This window comes from Pseudopodoces humilis, chromosome 2 (assembly GCF_049639895.1).
Source record: "Pseudopodoces humilis isolate 2021_Gansu_Grassland_sample_001 chromosome 2, ASM4963989v1, whole genome shotgun sequence".
Taxonomy (NCBI): domain Eukaryota; kingdom Metazoa; phylum Chordata; class Aves; order Passeriformes; family Paridae; genus Pseudopodoces; species Pseudopodoces humilis.
The window spans coordinates 3,176,736-3,204,695 of NC_142201.1; the positions used below are offsets into that span (position 1 = coordinate 3,176,736).

The 27,960-nt window shown below is 42.9% G+C and overlaps 1 protein-coding gene across 2 annotated transcripts; it reads left to right on the forward strand.

Moving 5' to 3' along the window:
- Positions 1–1,132: 1,132 nt before the first annotated feature.
- On the forward strand, positions 1,133–27,107 carry SH3BGR (SH3 domain binding glutamate rich protein). 2 transcript variants are annotated; one of them, XM_005526549.3, is made up of 7 exons: positions 1,135–1,381; positions 7,089–7,274; positions 13,441–13,521; positions 20,101–20,298; positions 23,419–23,448; positions 25,552–25,659; positions 26,612–27,107. In XM_005526549.3, the coding sequence occupies exons 1-6, from the start codon at positions 1,337–1,339 to the stop codon at positions 25,615–25,617; spliced, it is 606 nt and encodes a 201-aa protein (XP_005526606.1). In that variant the 5' UTR covers positions 1,135–1,336; the 3' UTR covers positions 25,618–25,659; positions 26,612–27,107. The 2 variants fall into 2 exon arrangements, with proteins under 2 accessions (XP_014111208.1, XP_005526606.1); XM_014255733.2 differs by lacking the exon at positions 13,441–13,521 and having other exon boundaries at positions 1,133–1,381.
- Positions 27,108–27,960: the final 853 nt, after the last annotated feature.

The window sequence follows — 27,960 nt, forward strand, 5'->3', positions numbered from 1 at the left end:
CAATAAAATACCCATACTGTTATTTTAAGTTTTCAGTGCAGTTTTTCAGGATCCCAGTTCCATACATGGAGTACTCCATTTCCAGCTTTGCATACTGGTTAATACTGACAAAAAACATCCTTTCAACAGCATTTTAACTCTATTACTATGTAATAGTGTATTTAGTCCTATTTAATAAATTCTGGAAATAAAGTTTTATGATTTTAAGCGTTTTCACGATCAGACATTACTATATTCAATCTTAGCATGTGAAATATGTTTTTCTAAAACCTAGTCCAGTTTCACCTCTGGCACAGGGTCAGCTTTTCTGAGCTCATGTTGCTCACAGCAGAAACAGACTTGGCCCTTAAAATTTGAAAATAATCTGTGACCATTTAACATTCTTCAAATACCTCTCATGCCCAGAGACCTCCTTTAGCAAGTATGTGCAGGCAGGCACTGAATTGTGGCAATCTCTGGGGTAGAAGGTGACAACCAGATGGGAAAAAAAGCATCCTGGATGACACAGGAGAAAAGGAATATTTTTTGCAGAGTATTCTCGACCTCTTCTTACACCTTGCGCCCTGGAAATTTTCACTGGTGATGTGAAAAAGAGGAGGAAATGCAACAACAGGTTCTGGGTACAGTCAGGCAAATCAGTATCAGGCAATGTCCTGACACACATTTATGTCAGGAAAGTCCCTGAGCCCTGCAGTGTAGATGATGATCTGGATCCTTCAAAGCTAAGAGTGTTCGTAACCAAGGCTTATTTTGATATGTTCTCTGCTGTAATTACTGATGCATCTATTCTCCCCTTGCTTTCCCCTTTTGTAACCTCAAATTTCCAGCTCCAGCTCCAGCGCCTTGTAGCGGTCTGGGAAAGCTCTTTGCTGCGGGACGCAGCTGTGATGGTGCCCACGCAACCCGACAGCTTTGGGATTGCCCCCAACACGAAATTGCCAGCTCCCCGTCCCTTCTCCCTTCTCATTTGTCCCTTCCCCCTCTCCCAGACATTTCCCCAGCCCTGTCTCATTGGTGCACTACTCTCCCTTGCCTTTTTCGGGCTGCCACCCTGTCAATCTAATGCAATAAGGCCAGGGGCAGGTGCAAACCCCTTGCTCTGGCTCCTCTTACTGACCAATCCTCTTCCCAAAATACCCAAGAGCCAATGGAGTGGGAAAACCCGGGACCCCAGAGAGAGGGAGAGAGGGCAAAGCTGCCGGATTACAGGGGGAGGAGGAATCCATTTAGGAGCCGGTTTAGCCCAGGAGCTGCGGAACATTTGGATTCCTCCGGGGACCGTGGTGACTTGTGGATAGCAGGGCTGCTGTGCTGATTCACTTCCACCACTGCCAGCATGGTGATCAAAGTCTTCGTCGCCACATCTTCAGGGTCTACAGCGGTAGGTGACTCCTTTAACATCCTCCTCTCTCCGCTGGGATCAGGGTGGGGAATTAGCCTAGGAGATGCCAGGAAGGAGCTTGCACGTGACAAAAAACCCTCTGGAATTCTTAGCAGGAATAAACCTTAGTTTTATTCTGCTCTGACCACCTTATTCTTGGAAGTTGTTCAAGATATAGTGAATTTCTGTCAGTGCAGGCTGGCTTGCCTGTGAGCTTTTGCCACAGTTACAACATTTACATCTAAATTATCTGTCATTTCATAGATTTACTGCTGTTTGGGAAAGTATTTGCAATATATATACACTGAAGAAGGAAACAGTGAGTATTGTACTTGTGCAAAAGCAACACTAGATTGTTTACAGGAGAAAATAAAGTGTTTTTAAAAGAGACTTTGGGACACTGCTCCTGTAAAGGGGGAACTCTGTCTTAGAAATAACCTGGAGCTGGATAAAGTTAAGCAGGAAAACTTCTTTCCCAAGCCCCTTCCTTTTACTGGGTTTTTTGTTTGCTTGGTGTTTTCTTTTTGGTTTGGGGTTGGTGTTTTTTGTTTTGTTTTGTTGGATTTTTCTTTTTGTTAGTTTAAATTTTTTTGTTGTTGTTTTTTGGTTTTTTTGGGTGTGTGCCTGTTGAAATGCTATACTGATGATTTTTAGCATTGAGATCTACTGCTGTAGCTGTCAGCAGAGAGTATCAGCTGAAGGGAAGGGCATGTGAATAGTAGGGAGGTTGGAAGTCCGTGGGAGGTGGGAACCGGGAAAGGACTGTTTCCTTTTATATCCAGTTCCCAGATGAGCTCAGATTTCAGTTTTCCTTTGGCACTCTCTCCCTCCCTCCCAGTGACCTGGCTAAACAAACTGGCTGGTGCTTGCACAGAGCTGTAACTACCTCTCTGTCTCCCTGACATCAGCTCCATTTCTTCAAGAAGATTCCAGAATGGAAAAGCTCAAAAAAACATCCCCCATTTATGGGACCATCATCTGTAGGAAATGAACTGGGAGTCCTTCACTAAAGTTCCAAGTGGAATACTGCTGAGGAAGTTTTCAGTTCTCTCACCAGCCTGTTCCTAAGCCTTATGTTCTAAAATTACTATTGATATTTTGTTTGGGGGGGGGGCGGTGTTGCTTTGTTTGTTGGTTTTTAATAATAAACTTCAGCTACAAGGGGGAAAAACAGAAGAGGAAGTTTGGAACTTTAGGGTTAGTAGTTTGCAATTTATAATAAAGCATTCACCGCTCAAGTAGCTTTATAAATTTCCATGTGCTGTGCATGGGCATTCTTCTTGCTCCTGTTTGGCCTGCTCTGATCTGGAGACTCCAAAAGAAAATTATGGAAACTTCACATGGCAATATTCCTCTGTATATGCTCCTTTCTGGTGTGCTGGGTGTGTGCATATCTGTAGCAATCTCAGCTTGTGTTCAGATTACTGATTCTGAATTGCAGTGCCAAGTACACCTGGAGTAGTTTCCCACATTTTCCCATGAACATGGATGGAAGATGTCCTTTCAATGGACCTTTAGTGAGTTCTGGTATATATAAAATAAAATTCACACACACAAGGAGTTAGCACAAACCTCAATATATCACTAAAATCTTATTCAACAGAAATTTTGTATCAAGCATGTACAGCTTTTCCTGAGAAGAATTAATTTAATGCCTAAACAGTTTATATTGGAAGTTTAAGTTGTCCTATTAGCACTGGTGATCACTTCAAATTTGGTGGCTGATCCCATCAAATGCATGGTGTTGATTTTGAATTTCAATATAAGATGGGCCCAACCTCTGGTGTAAATCAGCAGAGGATCACTGGCAAAGAATGAAAACCTCTCATTTTATATAGTACATGGTCACCCTACTCACTGAAAGTGGTTTTCATGTTAATAAATACTTTGTGCAAGTGAATGCAGTGAACTCAGTGACATTCTGGTGCTCTGGATCAGATGCTGGAATGTTATAATTCACTGTGACTCTGGAGGAAATCTGCAATCTGTGTGTTTCCCCTTGATGTTTCCAAAATTTATTTTAAATATCTCCAGCATTATTATCTTTCTGCTCTAGACTTAGCTGATACTGAACTATTCATTAAGGCAAGCAGAAGTGGAGATATTTATTTACAGCACTAAAAAGCACTAAATCCTTGGCTTGGAGCAGGCAATAAAAAATAAAATAAAGTTGTTGCTAATCACAGAGGTGTTTAGGATTTGATAATATCCCACAAGATTCTAAATTATGGGACAAAGAGGATTCATGTCTTACACAGAGCAAGTCTTACAGTCTTGCTTCCTTGCTGCTCATGGTTAAGATACCTATAAAATCCTTTTATTTCCTGTGGTTTTGGTAACATTTTATGAATTTTCCCCCCATCAAATCGGCATCAAAAGCAGCATAATCAACAGGGCAAGGGAGGAGATCGTGTCCCTGTGCCCTGCTCAAGTGAGACCCCACCTGCAGAGCTGCCCCAGCCCTGGGACCAGCCCAGGGAGCAGCTGGAGCTGCTGGAGAGAGCCCAGAGGAGGCTCCAGGATGAGCAGAGGGATGGAGCAGCTCTGCTGGCAGGAAAGGCTGGCCCAGCTGCCATTGTTCAGCCTGGCCAGGAGAAGCTTTGGGCTGAGCTCAGGGTGGCCTTGCAGGGCCTGAAGGAGCCCCAGGAAAGCTGGAGAGAGACAATTGCCAAGGGCTGCAGGGACAGGACACAGGGAACTGCCTTAAGATGAAGGAGTAAAGGGTTAGATTAGATATTAAAATGAAATTCTTCTTCGTGAGGGTGATAAGGCCCTGGCACAGGTTTCCCAGGGAATCTGTGGCTGTCCCATCCCTGGAAGTGAAAGGTTGGATGGGGCTTGGAGCAGCATGGGACAGTGGAAGGTGTCCCGGTCCATGCAGGGGGCTGGAATGAGATGATCTTTAAGGTCCCTTCCAACCCAAACCATTCTGTGATTCTATCATCCAACCTGGCCTTGAACACTTCCAGGGATGCAAAGTCCACAACCTCTCTGGCACTTCTTACAACTCTAGCTAGATAACATCTATTTAAACCTTTTTTTTTTCTTGTTTTAGGAGACTAGTAACTAGGGATGGTGCATCTCAAGCTTTGCTGCAAGAAAAACTAGCATTGCTGAAATAATACCCTGCTCATCACTACTTTCCAAGTAATCTATGCCCAAGTAATTTGAATTCTTCCTGTGCCATCAGTCACAAGGGAGGGCACAAACAAGCTCCTGCAGTCATCCATTCTGGGAAAGCCATTGCATGTCCTGTATTGTTACATCCTAAATTTTCCTCTGTGGGTGCTTCTTCCTGGAGAGATTCTTTTGGTTGCCCACTTAGTGCCACCCACAGCAAAGGTTTGCTTTGTGGTTTCACCCTTGGTTGTGTCCCAAGTGTTTTGCTCTGCCTAAACCCCAGTAATGGTGAGCCCTAAGACAGCACATCTTCTGCTCTGTTTACCTCATTGTCATTGTCAGAAACTCCTTGTCTTTTCCTTAAGCAGCATAATTCCATGAAACTTCACTGCTTCACCTCAGCATTAACTTTTTCACACAAAGCTTTGCTTTTAGGTCTGGTGCTGCCTGAGCCCCCTGTGCATTACGAACCTCAAGCTGAAGAGAAATTATTAAGCCAGGTTTAAAAGTTCCAGTTTTCATACGCAGAGGAGCGCATTTCCATTATCTCCTCAGAGGCACCGTCTGTCTGGAGCAGCAGTTATTCCAGGAGCCCTATCTCCTGCAGTGCCTGTGTCCAAAGGGACAGGCTGACCCTGGAATTGCAGCTGACAGCACTTGAGTGCCCTGGCTCTCAGAGCATGTGATGTTACTCCTGCTGTTGGCTCATGCAGATTTTATTAACCATTTGTACAAACATTATCCTGCCACTTTATCCAGTGAAATGTCCCTTGAGCAATCCTTGCTGCTCCCTGAATGTGTTCTGCAAATAACTCTGCAGCTAAATAGCCAGTAATGAGATTATTTCTGTTTAAAAAGAGAATATAAGAATAGAAGTAAGCAGCTTTGAACTCTGTCAACTGCATGGCTTTTAACCACTTTGGATTAGTGTTTTCATTCAAAGTGATGTGCTTTTTTTAGGTCACTGCAAACCTCTGTTTTTGTCACCATAAAAATGTACAGCATTTTATGTTTGTTATTTTTTATAAGCAAGCATATGTGTAGATAGATGCTTCTTTGTACAAGGAAAATAAATTTTATCCTTACTCATGAGAATTTATCCTTCCAGGATAATAGGCTATCAATTGACTTCAGCTCTTCTGTTTTATTAGATTATGGAAATACGTAATCGCTGACTTACTTCTCATCTCATTACCTGTTCCTCTGATTTACACTAGCTTGGTGTCACTTTAATTTCAGGTGTTCAGCTGTCTGACATATGGGAGACATGGTTTCAAGTCACAAGATACAAAAATTACCTTGATGCCTCATTCTAGCTATGTGTGTTGGCAAGTTCTTTAAATGCTGCTTAGGAGAAGCATTCCTTTAGTAGGGAAGTATATGAATGTTACATTTTCAGAGTAAAGAGATGGGTTATAAGCTCAATGCCTGCACAGAACCGGTATCAGAGGGAATAAGGGCCACAAGTGAATTTCAGGTGTCACAGAAGTTGAGTGTAACAGGTTTTATTTGTATGTAACCTGTTCTTTGTGATCAACAGGAATGTCATTCTGTAATGGGGGATGTATTTAAGCACAGGAGTTCAGCTGTGCTGGAGTTTCGTGAGCCTTAACTCATATTTATATATTATACCTCAAGAAGCAATGGGCATAAACTACAACACAGGAAGTTCCAGCTCCACATGAGAAAGAACTCCTTTACACTGAGGGTGGCAGAGCACTGGGACAGCTTCCCAGGGAAGGTGTGGAGTCTCCTGCTCTGGAAACATTCCAAACCCACCTGAACACTTTCCTGTGTCACCAGGGTCTGGGTGACCCTGCCTTGGCAGAGGGGTTGGACTGGAGGATCCCTTCCAATCCCAACTATTATGTGATTCTGATTGTGTGAAATTTATTTATGCCTAACATTAAAGACTAGAGAGAAACGTGGCTCCCAGAAAGCCAAATGTCACATGTGATCGGTGGGAAGGAGGAGGCTGAGGGAAATATGTACATTTTCAGACCTTTACTGACTTCAAGCAGGATCACCTTAAGTAAGTGTACATCACATTCCAAGATCTGGGAACACAGTAGGAGGGTTCCTGCTGAGCCTCATTTCTTAGCTGGAGTTGTCACTGCATCCAGGGAGGAAAGAAAGAAGCTGGGGGGTGGGTGTGTGGTGGGAGGGATGTAGTGGCAGCACTCTGGGTGCTGACAGAAAGTGTTGAATCTCAGCTTCAAAAAGTTTGAGGGCTACTGGAGAAGTGAATCCCACTTCAGGAACTTCCAACTTTCAGGAAGAATTTCTCCATAGAAAAAGAATTGGAATAGGCTGCCAGGGAGGTTTGGAGTCTCCATCCCTGGAGGTGTCCAAGGAACAACTGGACATGGCACTCAGCACTCTGGGCTGGGGACAAGGTGGGGATTGGCCAAAGGTTGGACTCGATGGCCTTTTGATCATCAAGATCATCAAGCCTCGATGGGTCTTTTCCAACTTAAAAGATTCTGTAAACTTGACAAACTTGCCTGAGTTCTTTTAATAGCAATTGTTTTTAGAAAACCGTTTTCTTTTTAAAGAAGGAATGTTGTTTTCCCTCTTTCCTACCCAGATAAAAAAGAAACAGCAAGAAGTTGTGGGCTTTTTAGAGGCCAACAAGATTGACTTTCAGCAAATGGACATAGCAGGAGATGAGGACAATAGGAAATGGATGAGAGAGAATGTCCCAGGTGAAAAAAAGCCTCAGAATGGAATTCCCCTCCCTCCACAGATCTTCAACGAGGAGCGGTACTGTGGGGTAAGAAACTGTTTGGAAATTTAATCATCTTCAGAGAGTGGTTTCTCACAGAAAGGGACTCTTTTCCATTAATAAGAAGAATCAAACAAATTCCTTAAAACAATTTGAGATTCACTGTGAAAGAGCAGTTCTCAGGAAACATTTTTTAAACACGGAAAAGCAAAAAAATAGAACATTATTTATGCATGGAGGGAAAACTGACTGGAGAAACTTCTCGAAATTTCAGTTAATTTTGATGAAGAGTGTTGATATTTTGTTTGTTTGGACTTATCTGGGCTTCAGGGACATCAAATAGATATCTGAGGTACCAGAGGCTGGGAATATGAATCTTTTTTTCCATTATATTGCATAAATAAATAGAAATGTTTGTTTACTGGAATAGTTCTAGAATGTGGTTTGAATTATTGGTGTTATATTGCTTATTCAATAAATATCTAACTCTTCATAACAGCAGCTGTAGCGCTCATCAGATGCTTTCATATTTTCATATGTGCTTGTAACAGGTTCTTTCTCTTGAGACAGTTTGTTCAAAGCAGAGAAGGATAATAATGTGCCAGCATGAATATGAGGGCTGTGAATCAAAAGAGATAATCTGAGACCTTTTATTTTCTCATAGTCTGGGTGGAAATGCCCAGTCTGGAAAGCGCTGAGATCTGATGGCTGGAATGAACCTGCAAAGTGCTCTGGAATGCAGGGCACACAGTGGGCCTGGTTTGGAGTTATTGCACAAATCCAGTGGGAACTCCTGCAAGGTTCTACTGGGATTTTCATGCCACTGATTTTTCAGAATTTACTTCAATGCTCTCAGAGCAAAAGTTGATAATATGAATATTGGAGTGCAGCTGTTTACTCATTTTCTCATAGAATTCCTAAAAAAGAAGTTGGTGTGTTGGAGTTCATGTGCATTTCAGTATCCAGTCTGCACCAATGAAAAGTATAATTTGATATATCTTACTCTGGGTTTTGTGGCAGCCAGTGCTGCAATAAATATTTCTGATGCTCCCTGGTGAAGTTATATAAGGAATTAAAGAGTAATTGCCTTATAAAGTTTTGCAACTGGTCAGTCTTGATAGTAAATTATAAATACAGTTTTTACTCCATGTCTGAAGCTATTTCAGGAAGCCAAAAAATCTATGTCTTGAAATAAATTCAAGGGAAGAAATAGTCCTTTGCAAAAACACTTCCATAGGGAAAGGAGTTGCAGCTACTGACTTAAAAATGAAATCAAATTTACAATTAGTCTAAAAGTCTCCATAATTCTAATGTACTCAGCTCTCAGAGCTCAGAGCTAATGATCCCAGTGGGTGCACAACAAAGACTAATTTATAGCATCATTATTTCCAAATAAATAAGGTGATGAGATCCATATCAGTGCATGAGCCTTACCCTTCTGCCCAGGGGAAGGTGCCTCGAGGGAGCTGCACAGAGAGTGTGATGTGGGCTGAGAACACAGCATGGGGCTGCCAGACTGCTGCAAAATCCTCCCAGGTGGCATATTCTACAATAAAACCCCAGGGATTTGCATTCTGCTTCTGTGCACAGCCTGTGCAGGGCCAGCAGAGCCATTGCCCTGAAATCCAGAACAGTTTTAGGCTGGTTAATGTTTATCTGACACATCTTCCCCTGTGTCCCACTCCTTGGGGCTCAGCCATTTTATTAAAAATATCCCTGAGGATTGCAAAGGTCTGTGTGACTCCAGCACAGTATCTTGAATTCATGAAAGTCCTTTTAAAATATATTGCTCTCATCAGTTTTTAAGGGCCTCACTCTTGTGGCACCTAAAAACCTTTGAATTTGTAGCCTGGCTAAATGCAGACAGTTCATAGCCATTTCCTGCTATGCCCAAATCACCCTTTAGCTCCAACAGCCCCAATCCAATATATTTGTAAATGGGAATTGTATCCTCTATTAATCTTCATTTTGTTGGGCTAAACAAGTCAAGCTTTTCACGCCTCTTTTTTTTTTTTTTTAGGTCAAATCTGTTATATTTCATTTTTTTTGCCCATTCTTCTTTTTGGGATCACACTTTTTCCACATTTCCCTCCTTATCAATGGTCTTATCAGTTGTTCTTATCAATGTTTGGTTCCCATTCACACGTGTGCATGGGTGTACACATCATGATGGCCTGGGAGATCTGGCCTTGGCAGATAAAAAGTCAAGATAAAATATTTCCTTCCTTACCTGAGAAAGAGGGATTTGGAGAGAGACAATGCAATCTTCAACTAAAAGGGCTGCAGCAAAAAGCAAATTATTGGTCTGAGTTCAGTATTGACCCTGCTTGGAGCTGAAGGTTGGTCTAAGTGGTCTCATGAGGTTTCTTCCCACCTGAATTATCTAGGATTTTGGAAAATATGTTCTGTTACATGCCCACTGGAGGTGGGATGAGCTGTGTGAGAAAAAAATGCAGCAAAGAAAGTTCAGGTCAGGCATCAGAAAATACATAGTTTTCAGGAGATTCCCTCATTATCTCATTAAAGGTGGATCTGAACCAGTGCATCAAAGTGATACAATGATTCCTGCCTTGGAGGAATGTTCCTTTTGGACCTTGTCCAATGTCCTCTTCTACAATTCAGTGAAATTTTTGGAGTGGTGGAAAGGAACAGGGGTTCTGGGGACAGGTGAGGAGTCTTCTGTTTGTGCTAGAATAGAATGACATAATAAGAAAACAAAGTCAGTCCCTCTGCACATCTTCTTTTCTGGACAGACACAGAAGAGACATCTTCATTTTCTGGGTGACCATGAAGAGCTGCTCCACTCCACAGCTTCAGCTGTAAAGTGGAGGTTTCTTATAGATGGAATTTAAAAAGATACACTGCCTGGGAGCAGCATTTCCACGAGGTCAGAGAATCTTAAAACCGTCTGATAAAATAGCTCCGATCTTATTTTTCTCTCAGATCTTTGGTATTGCCACTTGAAGAAATAGATTAGAAATTGATTTATTTTGTATGCTTGGTTATAGCACCAATTTCAAATATCCATTCTAATCCATCAGTGCTGGCAATTATGTCCTTATTTGATCTTTTTCTTAAGCTGCTTCTTTGCTCATGTCTAGACAGGCGTCTGCATCTGTGTCATTGCTAAATATATTGAGCACTCTGTTGCTCCTGTCTTTGCTTAACAAAAACCCTTAGAAAACTAGGAAAGAAATGAAAGGTAAACTTGTTTTTCTTTGTAAGGTGAAATCTCTGCTTTCTTCTGTAAATTGAACTCTGTAGAATAAAGTACTCTTGTACGTACTTCAAAAAACATCTCTGAATTATTAAGACTTTGATTTGATGTTGGAATGTGCATTTGCATCCCAGAAAGCCAATTGTGTCCTGAGCTGCATCCAGAGCAGGGTGGGCAGAGGTGAGGGGGGGATCATGTCCCTGTGCCCTGCTCAGGTGAGACCCCACCTGCAGAGCTGCCCCAGCCCTGGATCCCAGCCCAGGGAGCAGCTGGAGCTGCTGGAGAGAGCCCAGAGGAGGCTCCAGGATGAGCAGAGGGATGGAGCAGCTCTGCTGGCAGGAAAGGCTGGCCCAGCTGCCATTGTTCAGCCTGGCCAGGAGAAGCTTTGGGCTGAGCTCAGGGTGGCCTTGCAGGGCCTGAAGGAGCCCCAGGAAAGCTGGAGAGAGACAATTGCCAAGGGCTGCAGGGCCAGGAGCCAGGGAATGGCTGCCAGTGGCAGAGGGCAGGGCTGGATCTTGGGATCTTGGGCAGGAATTGTTCCCTGGCAGGGTGGGCAGTGGCTGGGATGGAATTGCCAGAGCAGCTGGGGCTGGCCCTGGATCCCTGGCAGTGCCCAAGGCCAGGCTGGACATTGGGAGCACCTGGGACAGTGGGAGGTGTCCCTGCCCAGACTGGAATGAGATGAACTTTATGGGCCCCTTCCAACTCAGGCCATTTTATGATTCTATCATTTGTGTAACTGCTGAACTCAAATTTATGGAAATATAGGGACCTCTGGAGGTTTGTAGTCTAGCCTGCTACTCAGAGGAGGGTAGCTTTAAAGTTAGCTTATATTGCCTGATGCTTTGGCTCTCTGAATTCCAAAAGACTCCAAGGATGGTGTTTCCATGCCCTGTGTGCTCTCACCTGGTGCTGTACCAAGCACTGGGGGAAAAATTTTTTACTGATATTCCGTTGACAAATAGCACAACTTAGACCATTTATGTCTTTTCATACAGATAAAACATAATTGCTTACCTGAAATAAATTGTTCCTGCTTATTTCTCTTACTGCCTGCCTTGGGAACAGTTATCTTTAGTCATTCAGCAAATGGAGATGTGAACAAGTCATCATTACTAAAGCATGGGTGCAAATAAACCATAGAAAAACTATTCCCTGATCACTGTTGGCATTCCTTTATCTCTTATTTAATTCATGATAGCTTCCTCCTCAGTGAGAGGAAATAAGTGACTTTCCATTTACTGTGCTATGTCATTGCACACTCCCTGTTGCCAAGGAGCCCCTGATATCATAGATTTTGCCCACTTCTGATAAGGATTTGTCTGGTCATTCATGTCACTCATGTTCTCAAGTCTGCTTATCTACAAGGCTTGTGTTTCTGGAGAATTTTAGTACACTTGCCGTGGGCCACTTTTCCTCATAATGACATATAAAATATCAAGTCCACTTCATGGCCTTTCCTTGTTGTTGTCTTCTCTTCGATCCCCAGCTCTTGCCATGTCATGCCATGGTTTGCTCAGGATGCTTTATGAGTATGTGGTCTGCAGGAGGGCACAAGTTTCCTGTGGCCATGTCCAACCCCAGCCCTTCAAATTGCAGAAAATCCTCATTTTCTTGCTTGCTGCACTACTCCTAAATCCATGAGCCAGATGCAGACACTGCCTGGGTTGGATGAGAAGGGGAATCCCACAGCAATGGGAAAACAGCAAAGAGATGGTCTGAGAAATGGGTGGCCTGGAGCAGCAGCAAAATGTGCTCCAGGGCTTCTCCCAGATGGAGCAGTTCCCTCTGGATGTGACTGTGTGAAAGCCAATCTGTCCCTCAGATAAATCAGTGCAATGGGCTGTCATTTATCATGTCTGTAAAGCTCTTCCAAACTGCACTGAAATGTCATCAATTCCACTCTTGTTGGCATTAAGGTGACTTCAAAATCATCCACTCCAGCCTTTCCCATAATTTATACTCTGGAAATACTAAAACAGTTTGATAAAACAACTCAGGTCCTAACCCAGCTTTACAAACAAGTCTCAAGGATGACTCAGCACCTTATTATTTACAGGCTTCTATTCTTGGAGTTATTTGGGATTAGAGGAAGGATGATACTATGGCCAAGGCAGTAGTGTAGGACTCAGCAGGACATGTACAGTCCCCTGTCTCAGAGCTGGCTGATTCTGGGCCAGCCACTTCTGACTGGAGATTCTGCTGGAAATTAAATATTTGTTGATTTTTACCTGTGTAAGATGTGAGCTGTGAGTTTCCCAGTAACAAAAATAGTGATAGCAAAACTTCCTGAATTGATAGGAGTGTTGTAAAGGTGAAAGGAGTAAAGAGCATGGAAGCTGTAGCTGTCAGGATGGGAGGCATCCCTCATATTCTCAGTTCCATTTCCACTGAAAACAGACATTTCATGTAATGATTTATAATTAATTTCACCAGTGCACAAGACAGTTTGGTTGGTGCATGGATATCAGAGAGACCAGCACAACACTTTCCTAAGTTTGTCTGAAAATGACATCATTTTCTAACCAGACTGCCTTTCTTTAAAATAAAGTTTCCTTGTTACCATTTCACTTGAGCTGTCATGTTGACTGTTGCCTTTTATTTGCCATAAAGAAGTTACAGGGTTTTGAGGGCCTATTTTGTGTTGTCACTCAGAGTAAATTTTATTTTAACATTTAAAGGGAATAGTTTTGCCTCAGACTGTACAGATGAGGCACGTTAAAATGAGACACTTAATTTTATCTGATTCTGCCATGAATGGCATATAATTAAAGTGTAAGTCTCTGGAGAGATTTGCTCATTTATTCATTTTGTCACCCTGTGTGAAACTCCCTTTATCTGTGTTTTCTTCCTGGGGCTCAGATAATACAGACAATTGTACAAATGCATGGTCATTCTCATCAATGTAGGATTGGCCTGGGCTGGTCTCTTCCTCCTATGCTTTTTGTTTGATTTTTTTTATGCCAATTCTCTGTTGTTTGTTTGTTCCTTTCTTAGGATTTTGAATCCTTTTTCTCTGCTAAGGAAGAAAATATTATTTATTCATTCCTGGGCCTTGCTCCTCCTCCAGGCACAAAGGTATGCACTTCTGTCCTTCCATGGGGATCATTTATTTGATTTTAATAAAAGATGAACATAGGCAGTGACTCAGCATGTCACATAAGGTGCAGTGACAAGCAATATATTAGATGTTGGAGCAGCAAAGTGTTCTTAGGGGGGAAAAAAGTGTCTGGTTCAGTAAATACTAGAGAATACTTCTTTCTTGCCTTCTTTCACTGCAGGCTTGTTACCATGGCTCCAGCTGATGGGTTTGTTGTTGTTGTTGACACACAGCAGTGTTTCATTATGCTCAGCTCTTAAACCATGCAGACTCCCACAATTTCTAGGTTGTGTTGGTTACAAGCAGCCTTCTCCTGCTGCTGGCCACTGAACAGGGCTGGGCCTGGCCCCCAACAGCAGGGCTGGGATCAGACCCATCCCATCCCTCACTGGCACCATGGAACTCTCTCCCTCTGCCTGGGGGAGAAAAAGGCTCACCCAGCCCTTCACTAAGTCCCTTTGGCAAGTCTGCCTGTGCTTCTCCATCACATTCTGACAATGTTCTAATATATTTCTGGCAAAAGAAAAACAGTTTATTTGGGATTTTTTCCCCCCTGTTTTTACCTCGTGTTGTTTTCACCTTGTGTTGTTTTTACAGAAACTAATGTGTTTTCTTTCTTTATTAGAATCTTGCTCTGATTAGAAGCTTTATAGCTGTGAGCATTACAGCTCTGCTATCCTGTGCTCATGCTAGGTAGTAATAAAATGTCTCTAATGTGGGTGAGCCAACAAAAGAAATTAATCAAGAGAGTGATGAGCCAGTGACAGGAGAACTCTGCTGCATTGTGGTGACCTGGCTGAGGAGCTGCCTTGGAGCAGGAGATCTGCCTTTGGTCCAACTCTGCAGCACCTTTGAGTGAAACACCATTGGAAATATCTCTTTATCCTGTTCTGTAAAAGCAGAGGGAAAAAAAAAGGAGCCTTTGCTAAGTGCTTTGAGAGCCACAGCTGAATATACAGCCAGGGGAGAGCCCCAGTTGTTATAAATGTCTTTGACACTGAGTCCCTGCATGATAAGGAGAGTGATTTAAACTTTCTGCTTCAGCTGTGCCATCTCCCACCCAGGGAAATAAAAATGACTTGCCTTACCTCACAAGGGTCTTGTGAGAATTCATTTAATTAACATCCACAAAGCCGTGAAAGGCTTAAAGGACTGCAGGTATTTCATATTATAATTATTATAAAAGATATGTGGAGAATCAGTGAGATAAAGAAAATTGCATTTTTCCACCTTCCCACTCCACGGATTATCTGCTTCTTCATGCAAGGTCCTGGTAGATTCCATATCTATGAAACAAAGTAATAATTTTTTAGAATTCGTTTCTTCCTAGCTGTCAGCAGAGGTTTATTACAGTTTCTACTTCATGACAACTTTGGCAATGTTGAAAATAATATATTTGGTACATTCTGCTGGGCAGATTTGTTTGTCAGTGCCATTGCTAGCAGGCAAGCCTTGTTTACAGTGATTATCTGCTGCCCTGGTGGTGGCTTCAGTCCAGAGAGTGCAAATAAGTGAGAGCGTTTGTAAAGTCCCTGTTAAATGTGGAATTTTGATAGTCTCCCTTTCAGAGTCTATTCATGTTTGCCAGAGACACAGACACTTCTTGCAGAGGTGTTTCTTCAGCATCTTCACTGCAGGAGAGGCTGCCTGTGCTTTGTCAAGCAAAGAACTCTGCTGCTCTGCTTCTGCTGCCCCCTCACTCTCTGTCAGCTCCACCTTAGATATGCACAATGCATGGCTCATGACACTGATTTCCAGCAGCATAAATCTGGAATAATAAGTCAGGTGTGGAAGAGATGGTGATGATGACACATATGACAAGCTTTCCTATTAATCCCTTCTTAAGAAATGGTGTGGGTTTTGGTTTATTTATTTATTTTTTTCTGGAATGAAAAAGCAAAATATAAAGCATGGAGTCAGCACAAGGCAGTAAGAATTTACTTTCTAAGGATTTTTAGTATGCTGAGACATGACAAAGATTAATATGAAGTTGATACCCATTTGATACCCTTGTCTTAAAACATTCTATTTATTTTTCCATCCATCTTTTGTCTCATACTGCACCAAGACTGGAGAAGTTCTTTAATGGCCATGATCCTGTTTCACAGCACAACCCTGACCTGGAGTGTTTTGAGCTTATTTCCTTCCATCTGAGGAAGCAGATGTACCTTTTGGGGCTCCCTCAACAAATTATAACTTCCCAACAAAACACTTGTAGTTAAATTTATTGCCAATTCATTCCGGTTACTGAGTGCAAAATACACATCCAGTTCTGCAGATTCTCTTGTTCTGCTGTTTCTATGTATCAGTATATTCTGTATATTAGAGACCTTCATCCAGCCCTGGGGCCCAGCCCAGGGAGCAGCTGGAGCTGCTGGAGAGAGCCCAGAGGAGGCTCCAGGATGAGCAGAGGGATGGAGCAGCTCTGCTGGCAGGAAAGGCTGGCCCAGCTGCCATTGTTCAGCCTGGCCAGGAGAAGCTTTGGGCTGAGCTCAGGGTGGCCTTGCAGGGCCTGAAGGAGCCCCAGGAAAGCTGGAGAGAGACAATTGCCAAGGGCTGCAGGGCCAGGAGCCAGGGAATGGCTTCAAACTAACAGAGAGTAGGTTTGGATTAGCCATTACAAAGGAATTCCTTCCTGTGAGGGTAGTGATGCATTAGGAAAGTTTTCCCTGAGAAGTTTTGGCTGCCCCATCCCTGGAAGTGTCCAAGGCCAGGTTGGATGGAGCTCTGAGCAACCTGGGACAGTGGAATATGTCCCTGCCCATGGAACAAGATGATCTTTATGGTCCCTTTCAACCCAAGTATTTCTGTGGTTCTCTGATTCTGTGATTTTATCATAACAAGTACATCTATTTGATGTAGATGATATTAGATCTTTGATCTATTTGCTTTGAAGGGTGCAGTGTGCCCATAAAATCCAGTGACTTTACAAGAAGCCAGTCCAATTTGTGGTGCTTCAGCAAGGGTTTGTTAGCTCACATCACCCTCTCTCCTGTTGTTTCCTCACCACAAATGGTTTTTGTGTTTTCCAAAGCATCATTTAGCAGGGCTGAGCAGAACAGTTTTCTGTGCCTGAGAGAAGCAGCAGATTGTGCTTGTGTTAATAAGTAATTTAATCTATTAATACCAAATACCCCCTCACCTGCAGGAATACCTGGTCTACATCAGGTTCAGGGCAGGCTGGGATTTAAAGGCAGCTGTGCCTTATGCCTGACCCAAAGATCACTCAAATTTGTGATAGATTTCTGAGAAATCCTGTTTAATCTTGGATTAGTGGCCTGAGTAGTGATGTCCCAATAGGATACATGTGTAGATCTGAGCTATAATCAGTGTAGTTTGTATGTTTGGGGTCAGGTGTGTCAGTCTCAGCTGCCTCAAAAGCTGGGTACATTTTTTTAAAGTTGGCACCATTTTTATGCTCAGTCTGACTCAGTGAACTCAGTGATTTATGTGAGTTGAGGGTCTGTTTTCAAATACTGTACATACTTGAAGCCTTAATCCCACTCTTCTTGATCTTAATATCCAGAATCTTGATATCCCCAAATCTGTAGATACTCAAGCTTAAGTTTGTGGAAGAAGGCTTCTCCTAAATCTGCTTGGAATTACAAATTTGTGCTATGTACTTTTTATTTAAAGAGAAAATGACCTGTCAGCCAATCTTTAGAAATGGTACTTCATTTTGAATTCGTTGAAAATTAAATTCTGTGTTTCTATGGAGAGCCAGTGTAGCAATGATATTCTGAATGTCAGAGTTCTCCATATAATTAACAAGAGCTCTGTGTGTGTGTGTTCTGGCTGATAACATGCTGCTTCTAGAGTTTAGTTCTTTCAGCTACAACTCTTTTTTTTTGTGCTTTATGATCTAAGCATGTGATACATCTGAGATGGATTCACTCAATAGGGTCATTTTAATTAGGATTTTCTCTGTGGTCCTTATGCATTTTATGTCCCAGCCAAAAATACTGAGTGCATGGATTTTAATGAAATGTTAATATTTGTGCTGAAAGGAAATACTTAACCAATTTCAAGACCAGGTTGGATAGGGCTCTGAGCAACCAGGTCCAGTGTAGGGTGTCCTTGCCCATGGCAAGGAATTTGGAACAAGCTGATCTTTAAGGTCCCTTCCAACCTAAATCATGGTCAGTGATTCTATTAATTTAATTTTCATTAACACTGTCCTTTTCATTAGAGGAACTTCTGCAAAGAAATGTCTGTAACAAGTTGCCATTTCCTTAAGAAAATAATGCATTAACACAGTGTTGCACAAGAGAATTTCAATGTATGTTTGTGTTCCTATGTATTTTAATCTTCAAATATTTTTTGGCTTCTGGGAGAAAAGTAAATAATAAACCAAGCCAAATGTCTCTGTAGATCTGTTTCTGATAACAATGCCACCAGCATCAGAGTGCAGTGAGCCCACAGTTTTATGTGCACTTGAAATGAGATGATATTGCCAGAAAAATAAATTGTCTTTTCTCCCTCCTCCTTCCTCTGGCTCCTTCTGCTCCATCCCCATGCATCCCCCATGTGCTGGCAGAAACTCTTGTGCAGCTGTGTGACAGAGTGTGAAACCAGTGTGAGGTAGAAATGTTTTACTTTTTAAAGCTTTAATCTTCATCAGCTCCTGCTCCAGTTCCAGAGCAAGGAGAACTTAGGGACCTTTGTGCCCACTCTCTTCTCACTGCAAGTAACTCAAATGTAAAATCAACTTTCCACAATTCAGGAGAAAATTGCCAGAAGAGCACCAAGCCTTACAGGCAGTCAAATTTGAGCAAAAACATAAAACTGCTGTGATATCTGCTTCCAAACATTCCTAAGCTCCTTCCTATCATTTCTGTCCCCATCCAGCAGAGCTTGTCAGCAGGAGGACATCTCTTATGTCCCACAGCACATCTTGGGAAAAAGAGATGTGCTGTGCACTCAGCCAGTCAGCTCTGGGGATAAAAGCCAGCCAGACATACCCTGCCCTGCAGAATAAGTGCACTGGCTGAGGAAATCATCATGGGGACACTGGAGGAGGACTTGTGAAGTTTAAAGGATGGGGGAACATGACTGAAGGCTTCTGTTAAACTGTAGAGACAAATGAAATTATGGAAAAGCAGCAAACCCTGAACCAACCGGGTGGCTGAGTTGTAAGGGCTTGGTCACAGGGATGGGGAAGGAGTTTGTCTCCTCTCAGAGATGTGCTGCTCTTCCCAAAGTGTGTGGGACTCAGGATGACACAGGACAGGACCTCCCCTGAGTGCCAGAGGAACCCACCCCAGATAACACCTCGCAGAAGGAGGTCAAATTTCCTTTTAATGAATAAGGTCCTTTACCTCAGCTTTTCTACTACAAATCTCTTGTGAAATCTCCCACTGATGATGATTAGAATTGTTCTTCACAGCCAATTTGTACTCATTTTGCATCTCCCTCAGTACTCTTCCTTATCCTATCTCTGTCTGATGTTTACTCTGATCTATTTTGGGAGTGCCATCATATCCTCTCGCAGCATCACTTTCAACAGATTAAAGCAATGGAGCTTTTTTTGTCACCCTTTCATAAGACAGGCTCTCCACTCCCTCAGATGTTCCTGTAGCCCTCTCTGCACCTGTTCCAGTCTGAGTTCCTTTCTTGAGCCTGAGTGGCTGGGATGGCACAGAGCGATCCAGAGGAGGTTTTGTCTCACCTCATGCATCTGAGGATCACATTTTTTACCTCTTTCACTGTCACACTCATGGCTCAGTTATCCCATGCCTATTTAAATCCACCCATCTTTTTCCTGCTTGATGAGCATTAACTAACAAGCTCCTAAAGTACAATAGAAAAATCACTTTCTAATCTCTGACCCAGAACTGCTTGTCCCAAATAAGGTGACTTTGCACTTCATGCTCTTGCATTTCATCATATTTTTGCTGTTCCACTCGAGGCCTCCTTTTATCTGACACAGTGTGGGAGCCACTGTGACCTTTCACAGCCACCCAGCTGAAAGGACACCAGGATATTTGTCAAATAAAGAACCTCCCGGGAGGTGCTTGGTTATGGTGCTGGAATAAATGGACTTGATTGACTGATGTGGGAAGAGTTTCCTGATGTTTTTAAGCAAGAAAGTTAAGAGACTAAATGTGAAATCCTTTATTACTTCTGTTTTCCTTGAAAACATTTCCTTCCTGTTTTCTATATTACTTTCTGTTTTCAAGATGATGTTTATTTGGAATTCATGCTGGTGGAAAAAGGTTGTTGTTTTTTTCCTTGAAGCTCAAATGTGCCATCAGGGTGAGCTTTGGTTTCTATTGAACTTTCTAGAGGAAAGTTAGAGAATCTTCTGTGCTGAGAAGGGCTTGAATTCATGTTTTCCCTACACAAACCCCACCTGCTCAACATGCCAGCAAGTGTTCTTCTCACAGGAGAAATACACCCTAAAAGGGGGTATTTTCATTTGAGAGCTGAAGCAAAAATAGAAAAACACTTTCCCAAAATAATTTCCCAAAATAAAATCCCAAAAATCAAGAATTTTGTAGAAATGAATTATTGATTATGTGCCTTGAAGCTTACCATGACTTCCCCTTTGCTGCCAGGAGACTGAAAAGTCTGATGCCACGGAGCAGAAGTCTGATGCCACAGAGGAGAAATCAGAAGCCACAGAAGATAAATCTGATTCTAAGGATGAAAAATCTGATGCCACAAATGAAACTGAGGGTCACACAGGAGACAAGGCAGATGAAGGGGCTCCTGAAGAGGCTCAGTCTGACCAGACACCACCAGAAGATCAACAGGTAATTTCTCCTTTCTCTTTGTGATCTGGGAGTTTTACCTGTGCTAAGCACATGAAACATAACCACAAGCCCTCCTGGTGTGCCCCAGGGTGACTGATTGCAGAGTGTCTCTTGGATGTATTTTCTTTGATACCAGGATGATATGAAACCTGGATAAAACTCCAGGGAACTTTGTCCTGATCCTTGAATAACAGCAGCTGCCTTTTGCCACTTGTTACCCCAAGCTTTTTACTTTATCTTGATGGCCATTGGGAACCAGAGTCTAGTTATGGAGGATAATTTAGGACTGGACATCTGAGTCCTGCCTGTGTGAAAAAAAATAAAATTGCTGCTCTCAACAGCCAGCATAAGCAGTGCTCATAAATCTGGTTGGGAATGTTTGCTGCAGATCCAACAGTGACTTCCCCAGGCCTTGCAGAATCCCCTGGGCAGTGCAGAAACAGAGGCCAATGTTTTCCTTTCTGTCTGCGCCTGCTCTGGTATTACAGACCTCAAACTGCAGCTCAGGTTGTCGTTTAAGGATGGGTTTTTTTGGATGCCAGCTCTTCCCAGGGAGTCAGACTGGCTGCTTCATGAAGCACTTACACTTGTCAGGTTCTTCTCTGTTTGGAGATCAGGTGGTTCCTGGGGAATATCTGGCACAAATGCATCATCTCTTACATTAAAGATGTGAACAAATGAAGTTTGGTGGCTTTTTTTTCATCTAGCTGCAATATTTCTCCAGAGGAAACCCCTCTCTGTTTGTCTTTCTCCACTGCCCTTTTTAATAGTGTCTGGTCTGGTCACTGTTAAGCTGGAAAAGCCCCTTTTCCACATCTCAGCCACTGGGAAGTCCCACTCATCATTTCAAAACAGTGATGAGGAGAGACAGTCCTCAGTGGGAACTAAATTCTTCCTCAAGGAAAATTATATCCAAGCACTTTTGATGTTGCTATGAATTTCAGCTGGCAGGTGAGTGCCATCAAACTCCTTTTAGATTTTTTTGGCTCATAAGAGGAGCTAAAACTGCTGCCTGGCTTGGGTGCCTTGCCCTTCTGGCTGGCATTCTGCTTTAATGCTTTTCAAATGAGAGCAGAATGCTGGAATTTGTGTGCAAATGTGTCAGGCAGCTGTGTAGGAGAGGTTTTGCACTGACATCATGCAGTGCCACTCCTGTGCCACCAGCACCTTGCTCTGCTTCTCACAGAAAGGATTGGAGCTAAAAGTGGAAAACAGATTTCTTTGCAGTTTTTCAGGGAGGGAAGAAGCAGAGGAGAGAGCACAGAAAACACTTTTTGCCCTGTTCCACCACCCACTTCCCATGTCACTCAGGACAAATCGCTTCAGTGCCGTGGCATCTGCCTGCCTTGCTATAGTTCATCCCAATTATCACTTCTGTTGGGATGGCATGAATCATTCTGTAGGAATTCTGCTATTCTCACTCGCTCCCTACAGACAGCACAGAGGAAGGGGTTAGATGAGAAGAGCAACTCTGAGGCATCTACAGAGAGATGAATTCCACCTTTGGTCTCTGTATCTCATTTTATGCTCATAAAAGAAAGTGAAAATACCATTTCCTTACCTGAGCAGGGTTTTATGAAAATAAATACTCTCAAAGAGTGCCAGATTGCCATCAGAGTATTTCCACTGGATGTTAAGTCCTGAAGGATAGAGGTATTTTCAACACAAAAATTTGAGAGATGGCAGTTTTATGTTCTATGGCTGAAGAAATACACCAGTGGGAATTTAGTACTGGAATTTTGGTGTTATTTAGCACTGCTTCAAAAACAACTCCCATTTGTGGGGTGTAACCAAGACAGCTTTTCTCCAGCGGCGTCGCGGGAGAAATGTCAGCGCTGCAGAGAAATTCTGGAAGAGTCTCGGCGAGGTGAAGTTCCCTCAGCCTTCACCAGTGAGCACAGGACAGAAACCAGAGCAAACTGGGACTGCCTCAGCCCTGGGGCTGCAGGGAGGGTCCAGGTTTCGGGAGGTTCCCCCAGTGCTCAGTAGCAGGGGATGTTCAGTGTGGAGGATGCGGCTCTCTCCGACTTCTGCTGCTGTCCCTGGGAGATGCAGAAATCCAGGAGCTCCAGCTTTTTGTCCACATGGATGTAGTGCCTCCCATGCTTGCTTTGTCTGTCCCTTTGGTTTTGAGTTTCTTGAAGGGAAGATTGAGCTCCAACTCACATGGACCCTGCTGGTCACTTGAGGTGCTGGTAATAAATTTCCTGTAGTTTCACTGCCTGATTTTGACTTCAGATTTAAGCTTGGAGTTTAGAATATTTTTCAAGTGGTGTCCCAGTTAAATCAGTTTTCAGTACAGATTAGGCTCCCTTCAGGGCAAAATTATTTTAGAAACATGTTCAAAAATCATATAATGCAAGTCTGTATCCTGTCTCAGCAATTCTCTAGGCCATATTTAAACCCTGGCACTGCAACTCTCTCCCTTAACTCATTCCCTGAGAGCCCAAATCAATTCCTCTGCCTTCTGCATGGCACTGTGACATCTGCCTCTTGTCTTTGGGATTTTGTGTAGGATCAGCCCTTTCCCCCAACAGCCAGCTTAGGATCTAGCATTAAATTCCATTCACTTTGTACATTTATTTTTTTTTCTTTTTTATCTCTCTTGTCACTTCTGCTCAATCTACAGTCTAAAACCAGCTTGTATTATTTTTTATTCCCTGTTGAGCCAAGGCATCTGCTGCAGCCTACAACACTTAACAGAATCACAAGCCAGATTCTGAATGATGATATATAGCATAGATAAGACTCTATAATGCTGATTATACTTTCATTTTATAGACCAGTTAGTTACCAAAAAAGCCCCACAAAAACTCCACCTGAACAAGCAAACAAAACCCAGCTCCAAATCCACTTTCCAATGAAGCAGTTTTGATCAGAAGTAACTGAGGAAAAGGGAGCTCAATTTAATGATTTTATAGTCCTTTTCCAACATAAAAGTTTAGCTTGAATATGCTTTGTGAGTTAATTTGGAGAACATTATCTCCAAATGAATCCAGTAAATTCCACATAATTTTCCTGAATTCAGTATTTAACTTCTGCTGCGTTTTCCCTGTCTGATTTCTGATATTCTTTCTTTAATTTATCTTTTTAACATTTTCTTCTGTATCTCTTATGTAGGAAGGCAAGGAAGAACATGCAGCAACAGGGGTATAGTATACCTGGATATTTTATTATCATCTTTTGTTTGTGTGTATTTATTTCCTTTTCAGTCCCTTTGCTTCACTCAAAAGCTGGTAAATTCTTATTCATGAAAGTAAATACACCACAGTCATAATCTGCTAGAGATAATGGTTGGTCCTATTGTGGTGTTATTGACTGGGAACAAAGATGGGCCTTTAATCATTAAAAGCTGTAAATGGAAGAGAAATTGTCTGTCAGAGTCTTCAATAAAATTTGCCAAGGACTCCCATGACAAGTCTATCTTTGATAATCACTGATTGACACCATGCTGTGATTGCATTTTCAGTGTGAAAGACTCGTTCTGACAATTTTGGCAGTTCTGCCCATAAAGGAGATATTTCCCTCATGACAATTTGTAAGACCTGGGTGCAAATCCTCAAACACTTTTCTACTTTGCCCAAATCTCCAGGACCATCCAGTGCCAGCCCAGCCCCAGCAGCATCACCCCAAACCCTGTCCCCAAGGGCCACATCCAGACTCCTCTGGATTCCAGTGACTCCAAACCTCCCTGGGCAGCTCATCCCAAGGCCTGACCGCTCTTCCAGGGAAATTTTCTTTATCCACCCTGAGCCTCCCCTGGTGCCATTTGAGGCCATTTCTCCTCATTTCCTTTAGAGCCCAGCTGTCCCCTCCTGGCAGGGACTTGTTCAGAGCAGTGAGGTCCCCCCTGAGCCTCCTCCAGGCTGAGCCCCTGCAGCTCCCTCAGCTGCTCCTCCCAGGATGTGTTTTCCTGACCCTAAAGCTCCTGGACCCATGAGCAAGGTGCAGGGGCTCCTGGAGAGCCTGGTGAGGGCCATCAAGCCTGGTTAGTTGTACCCTGGCACCACCAACTAATGCTTCAAGCAAGAAAAAATAACCTTTTTCTTTTTTTTTTTTTTTTCCTTTCTTTTTTCCTGTGAAAGGTAACTGACTTGAGTTTTGGATGGAAGTTGGGAATATCTGAAATATGTGGCTTGTCTGTGGGCTCTCCAGGCCCTGTGTCAGAGTTCTCATGAGCTAAAAAAATCCACCTTTCCTGGGGGAAAATGCCCAGAGAGGCAATATTCCTTTGGCACAAGAACTTCTAATCCACAGATGTTTGTATTACATTTCTGGTTTTTCAGCACTGGTTCTTTAGTGCAATGTTTTTCCCTGAGAAACAATTGAGACCAGGAATCTGATTCCAACAGCTCCATTCCCAAGCAGATATTTAAGCAGGATTTCACTTCAGCAACTCCTGCACAGACAGCCTGAGAGGAAAAACAAAAGTCTGTGCTGCTCCTGTACGACCTGCAATCCTGACTGAAAGCTCATTATTGATTCTTTGACTGGTTATTTGATTATGCCAGGAAGAAATTCATGTCACTCTTGCAGTCTAAGCAGTTTGTGAAGGGGTGGCAGATTGAAATAAAGCTGATTTATCCATATGGGAGTGTCTTTGGACAAGAGATCTCTGGAAGAGGAGCAGAGGAGCCCACAAAGCAATTTCCAGCTGTTTTTCAGAGTAGAGCTTCATTTACTCCAGAAAGAGAATAAGCAGAGATTGCTGTTTGTGTTACACAAATTCAGATAACTCTTGATTGAAGCAAAGGGCTGTTGTCTTTAATTTGTGTCATTTCTCCTGCATGAAAGAGAGGAATAAGGACTTTTGAGACAGAAACAAGGCTGTATTATCTGATTCCAGATGAATTTTAAATTGTTCAGGAGTCGAGTTCCTGTACCATGAATCTTTAGTTGTTTGCTGCCCCAGGAAAGTGCATAATTAAAAATACTAAACTTTTTGTCATATTTACACATATTTCATGTTCTCATTTTGATTTTGAGCATCTATCTGCAGCTTAACCACGCGTTCCAACCTCCTTAAGAAGAGGGTTCTTATATTTCAGCAGGTGCCTATTAACTCCACAAAATAAAGCCCTGCCATGTTGAGATTAAAAACTCTATACATTAATCCTGTTTTTGAATCCCAAAGAATACTGGATTTACTAGAAATAGAACAGTTGTAAAAGCAGAGCTCTGCATTTCAAGATTTTTTTTTTTCTTTCAATTCCTATGTGGTAACAACAAATATTTTCTATTATAAAAAAAAAGGAAGAAGAAGAAAAGCAGGGAGAGGGAGAAGAAAAAGAAGAGGTGGAGGAGCAGGAAGAGTCTTAGTACAGTTCTCTATGACACAATATTTCTTGAACAGGTTTTCAGGTAAATATTGAGACATCAAGCACAATTTCTAAATACCCTTTAAGTAACATAAACTTGCAATTTTTTGTAATTATTGTTGTGGACGGGCGAAGTGTCCAAGCACAAAGTACCCAGCTGGTGACTCAAAAGTAGATTTAAGTGCTGCAGCTTGTCTTTCACATGGAATAAAAATTATTCTCTCTTACTCAGCTATGATTCCATTGAAGCTTTTAGGAGCTCCATGTCCCACATGAATTTCTCTCTCAAATTTAATTGAAAACTTAAAATACTGGAAAGAGAGAGGAGCCTGAAAAGAAATATGACTCAGTATAAAATTACTGACAACAGGCCAAATTTAAAATCACAAAACAGGAAGCACCTGGAAGGCAGAGTTTGTCCTGTACAGGTGTGTGAGCACACCAGCACTGCTCCAGTTTTGTCAGCATCTCCTTTCTAATTCTAATTTTCAGCTTTTCACCCTCCTCTGTCCCTTCTCCCCTGCGCTGAAATACAGACCAGAAAATCACTTACAGACGAGAAACTGAAACAAGAGAGCTGGAATTTCCAGCAGATTTTCCTTTTAGGTGATGGGACTTCCCCCTGATCACAGATACAGAGTGCTCTTTCTAGGATCCATAGAATCATGGAATGGTTTGGGTTGGAAAAGGCCTTAAAGATGATCCAGTTCAGCCCCCTGCCATGGTCAGGGACACCTTCCACTGTCCCAGGTTGCTCCAAGCCCCAGTGTCCAGCCTGGATTCCCAGCTGCCAAAGGTTTCACCAACCAGGTGCTGGTGGGATTTCCCAGCACCTCGACAGAGCAGGAAATCCATCTCTTCTTTCATGCTGCCTCTCCCAAATCTGGGTTCATCTGTTGCATGGGAATTAATTCATCACAACATTGTCCAAAGTTCAGATCTGTAACATCACAGAAGTGCTGAGTTCTGATTTAATTTTCTTTGTTTTTGTTCAGGAAGCACCAGCTGGAGCCACCCCACCAAAGAAAAGAAAATCCCTTTCCCAAGTAAAGCACCACTACCTTTTGTGCCTGTATGAACACAAAACCATAAACAGAACACAGACACCACTCTGTCCCACCTGCAGCCTTTATCTATATATTTGGTATTCCAGATGCTTGTTAAAATGGATCTCATGTCTGACAGATGGTATTTCAGTCAATTGTTATGTGTTGGGATAGTTTTGTCCGTGTCACATTTAGATTGTGAGCTCCCCAGGGCAGGAACCATGTCTCTCTCCATGTCCAAACACCGCCAAGCACGCTGCTGCCGCTCAGCAGCCGACTGCACTCACACCAGTGACGTCTTCAGAGGAAAAGAAAATCAGCACTGAAAACTTCAAAGAGGCTTCCTGTACACAAGCCATGTGAGTCACTTCTCCCTCAGCTGGCATTTGAAAATGATTGAGATTCCCATTGTGCAGCAGTTTAAATAAATGTGTTTTCTGTCGTATCTGCTCTTTGTCTGCAAAAGCATTAATTTAACTCTGCGCAGATGTTTTCTCCATCGTTAGGGTTGTGGGCTGTACAAAGTCATGGAATCCTAGAATCGTGGAATGGTTTGGGTTGGAAAGGACCTTAAGGATCATCCAGCTTCCACTATCCCAGGTTTCTCAGGGCTCCATCCAACCTGGCCTTGGACACTTTCAGGAATGGGGCAGCCACAGCTTCTCTGGGCACCTTGTGCCAGGGCCTGTTACAATAAAGAATTTCTTCTCAATATCCCATCTAAACCTACTCTCTGTCAGTCTGAAGCCATTCCCTGTGTCCTGTCCCTGCAGCCCTTGGCAATTGTCTCTCTGCAGCTTTCCTGGGGCTCCTTCAGGCCCTGCAAGGCCACCCTGAGCTCAGCCCAAAGCTTCTCCTGGCCAGGCTGAACAATGGCAGCTGGGCCAGCCTTTCCTGCCAGCAGAGCTGCTCCATCCCTCTGCTCATCCTGGAGCCTCCTCTGGGCTCTCTCCAGCAGCTCCACGTCCTTCCAAAACCATCAGCTCAAGGTGCAGCAGTGGCCAAGAGCCAGGGAAATGCCTTGCCAGCAGGATGGCAGGGCTTTGTGGCCATACAAATCTGGCTGCGCTGACATCTTGAGCAGGTTGTGCAGTCTGGTCTCAGGGAAAACCTGGGGAGGTGAGAAATACAGAGAAAATGGAAGCTGGAGAGGATGAAACAGCTGCTTCATGAGGAGGCTGAAAAGACTCTTCAGTTTGGAGAGAAAGCCAAGGCAGCTACAAAAAATCACAAAGATGAATGCAGAACAGTGAGTCAGAAAATCCTGCAACACCATAATGAAAATTAGCAGACACAAT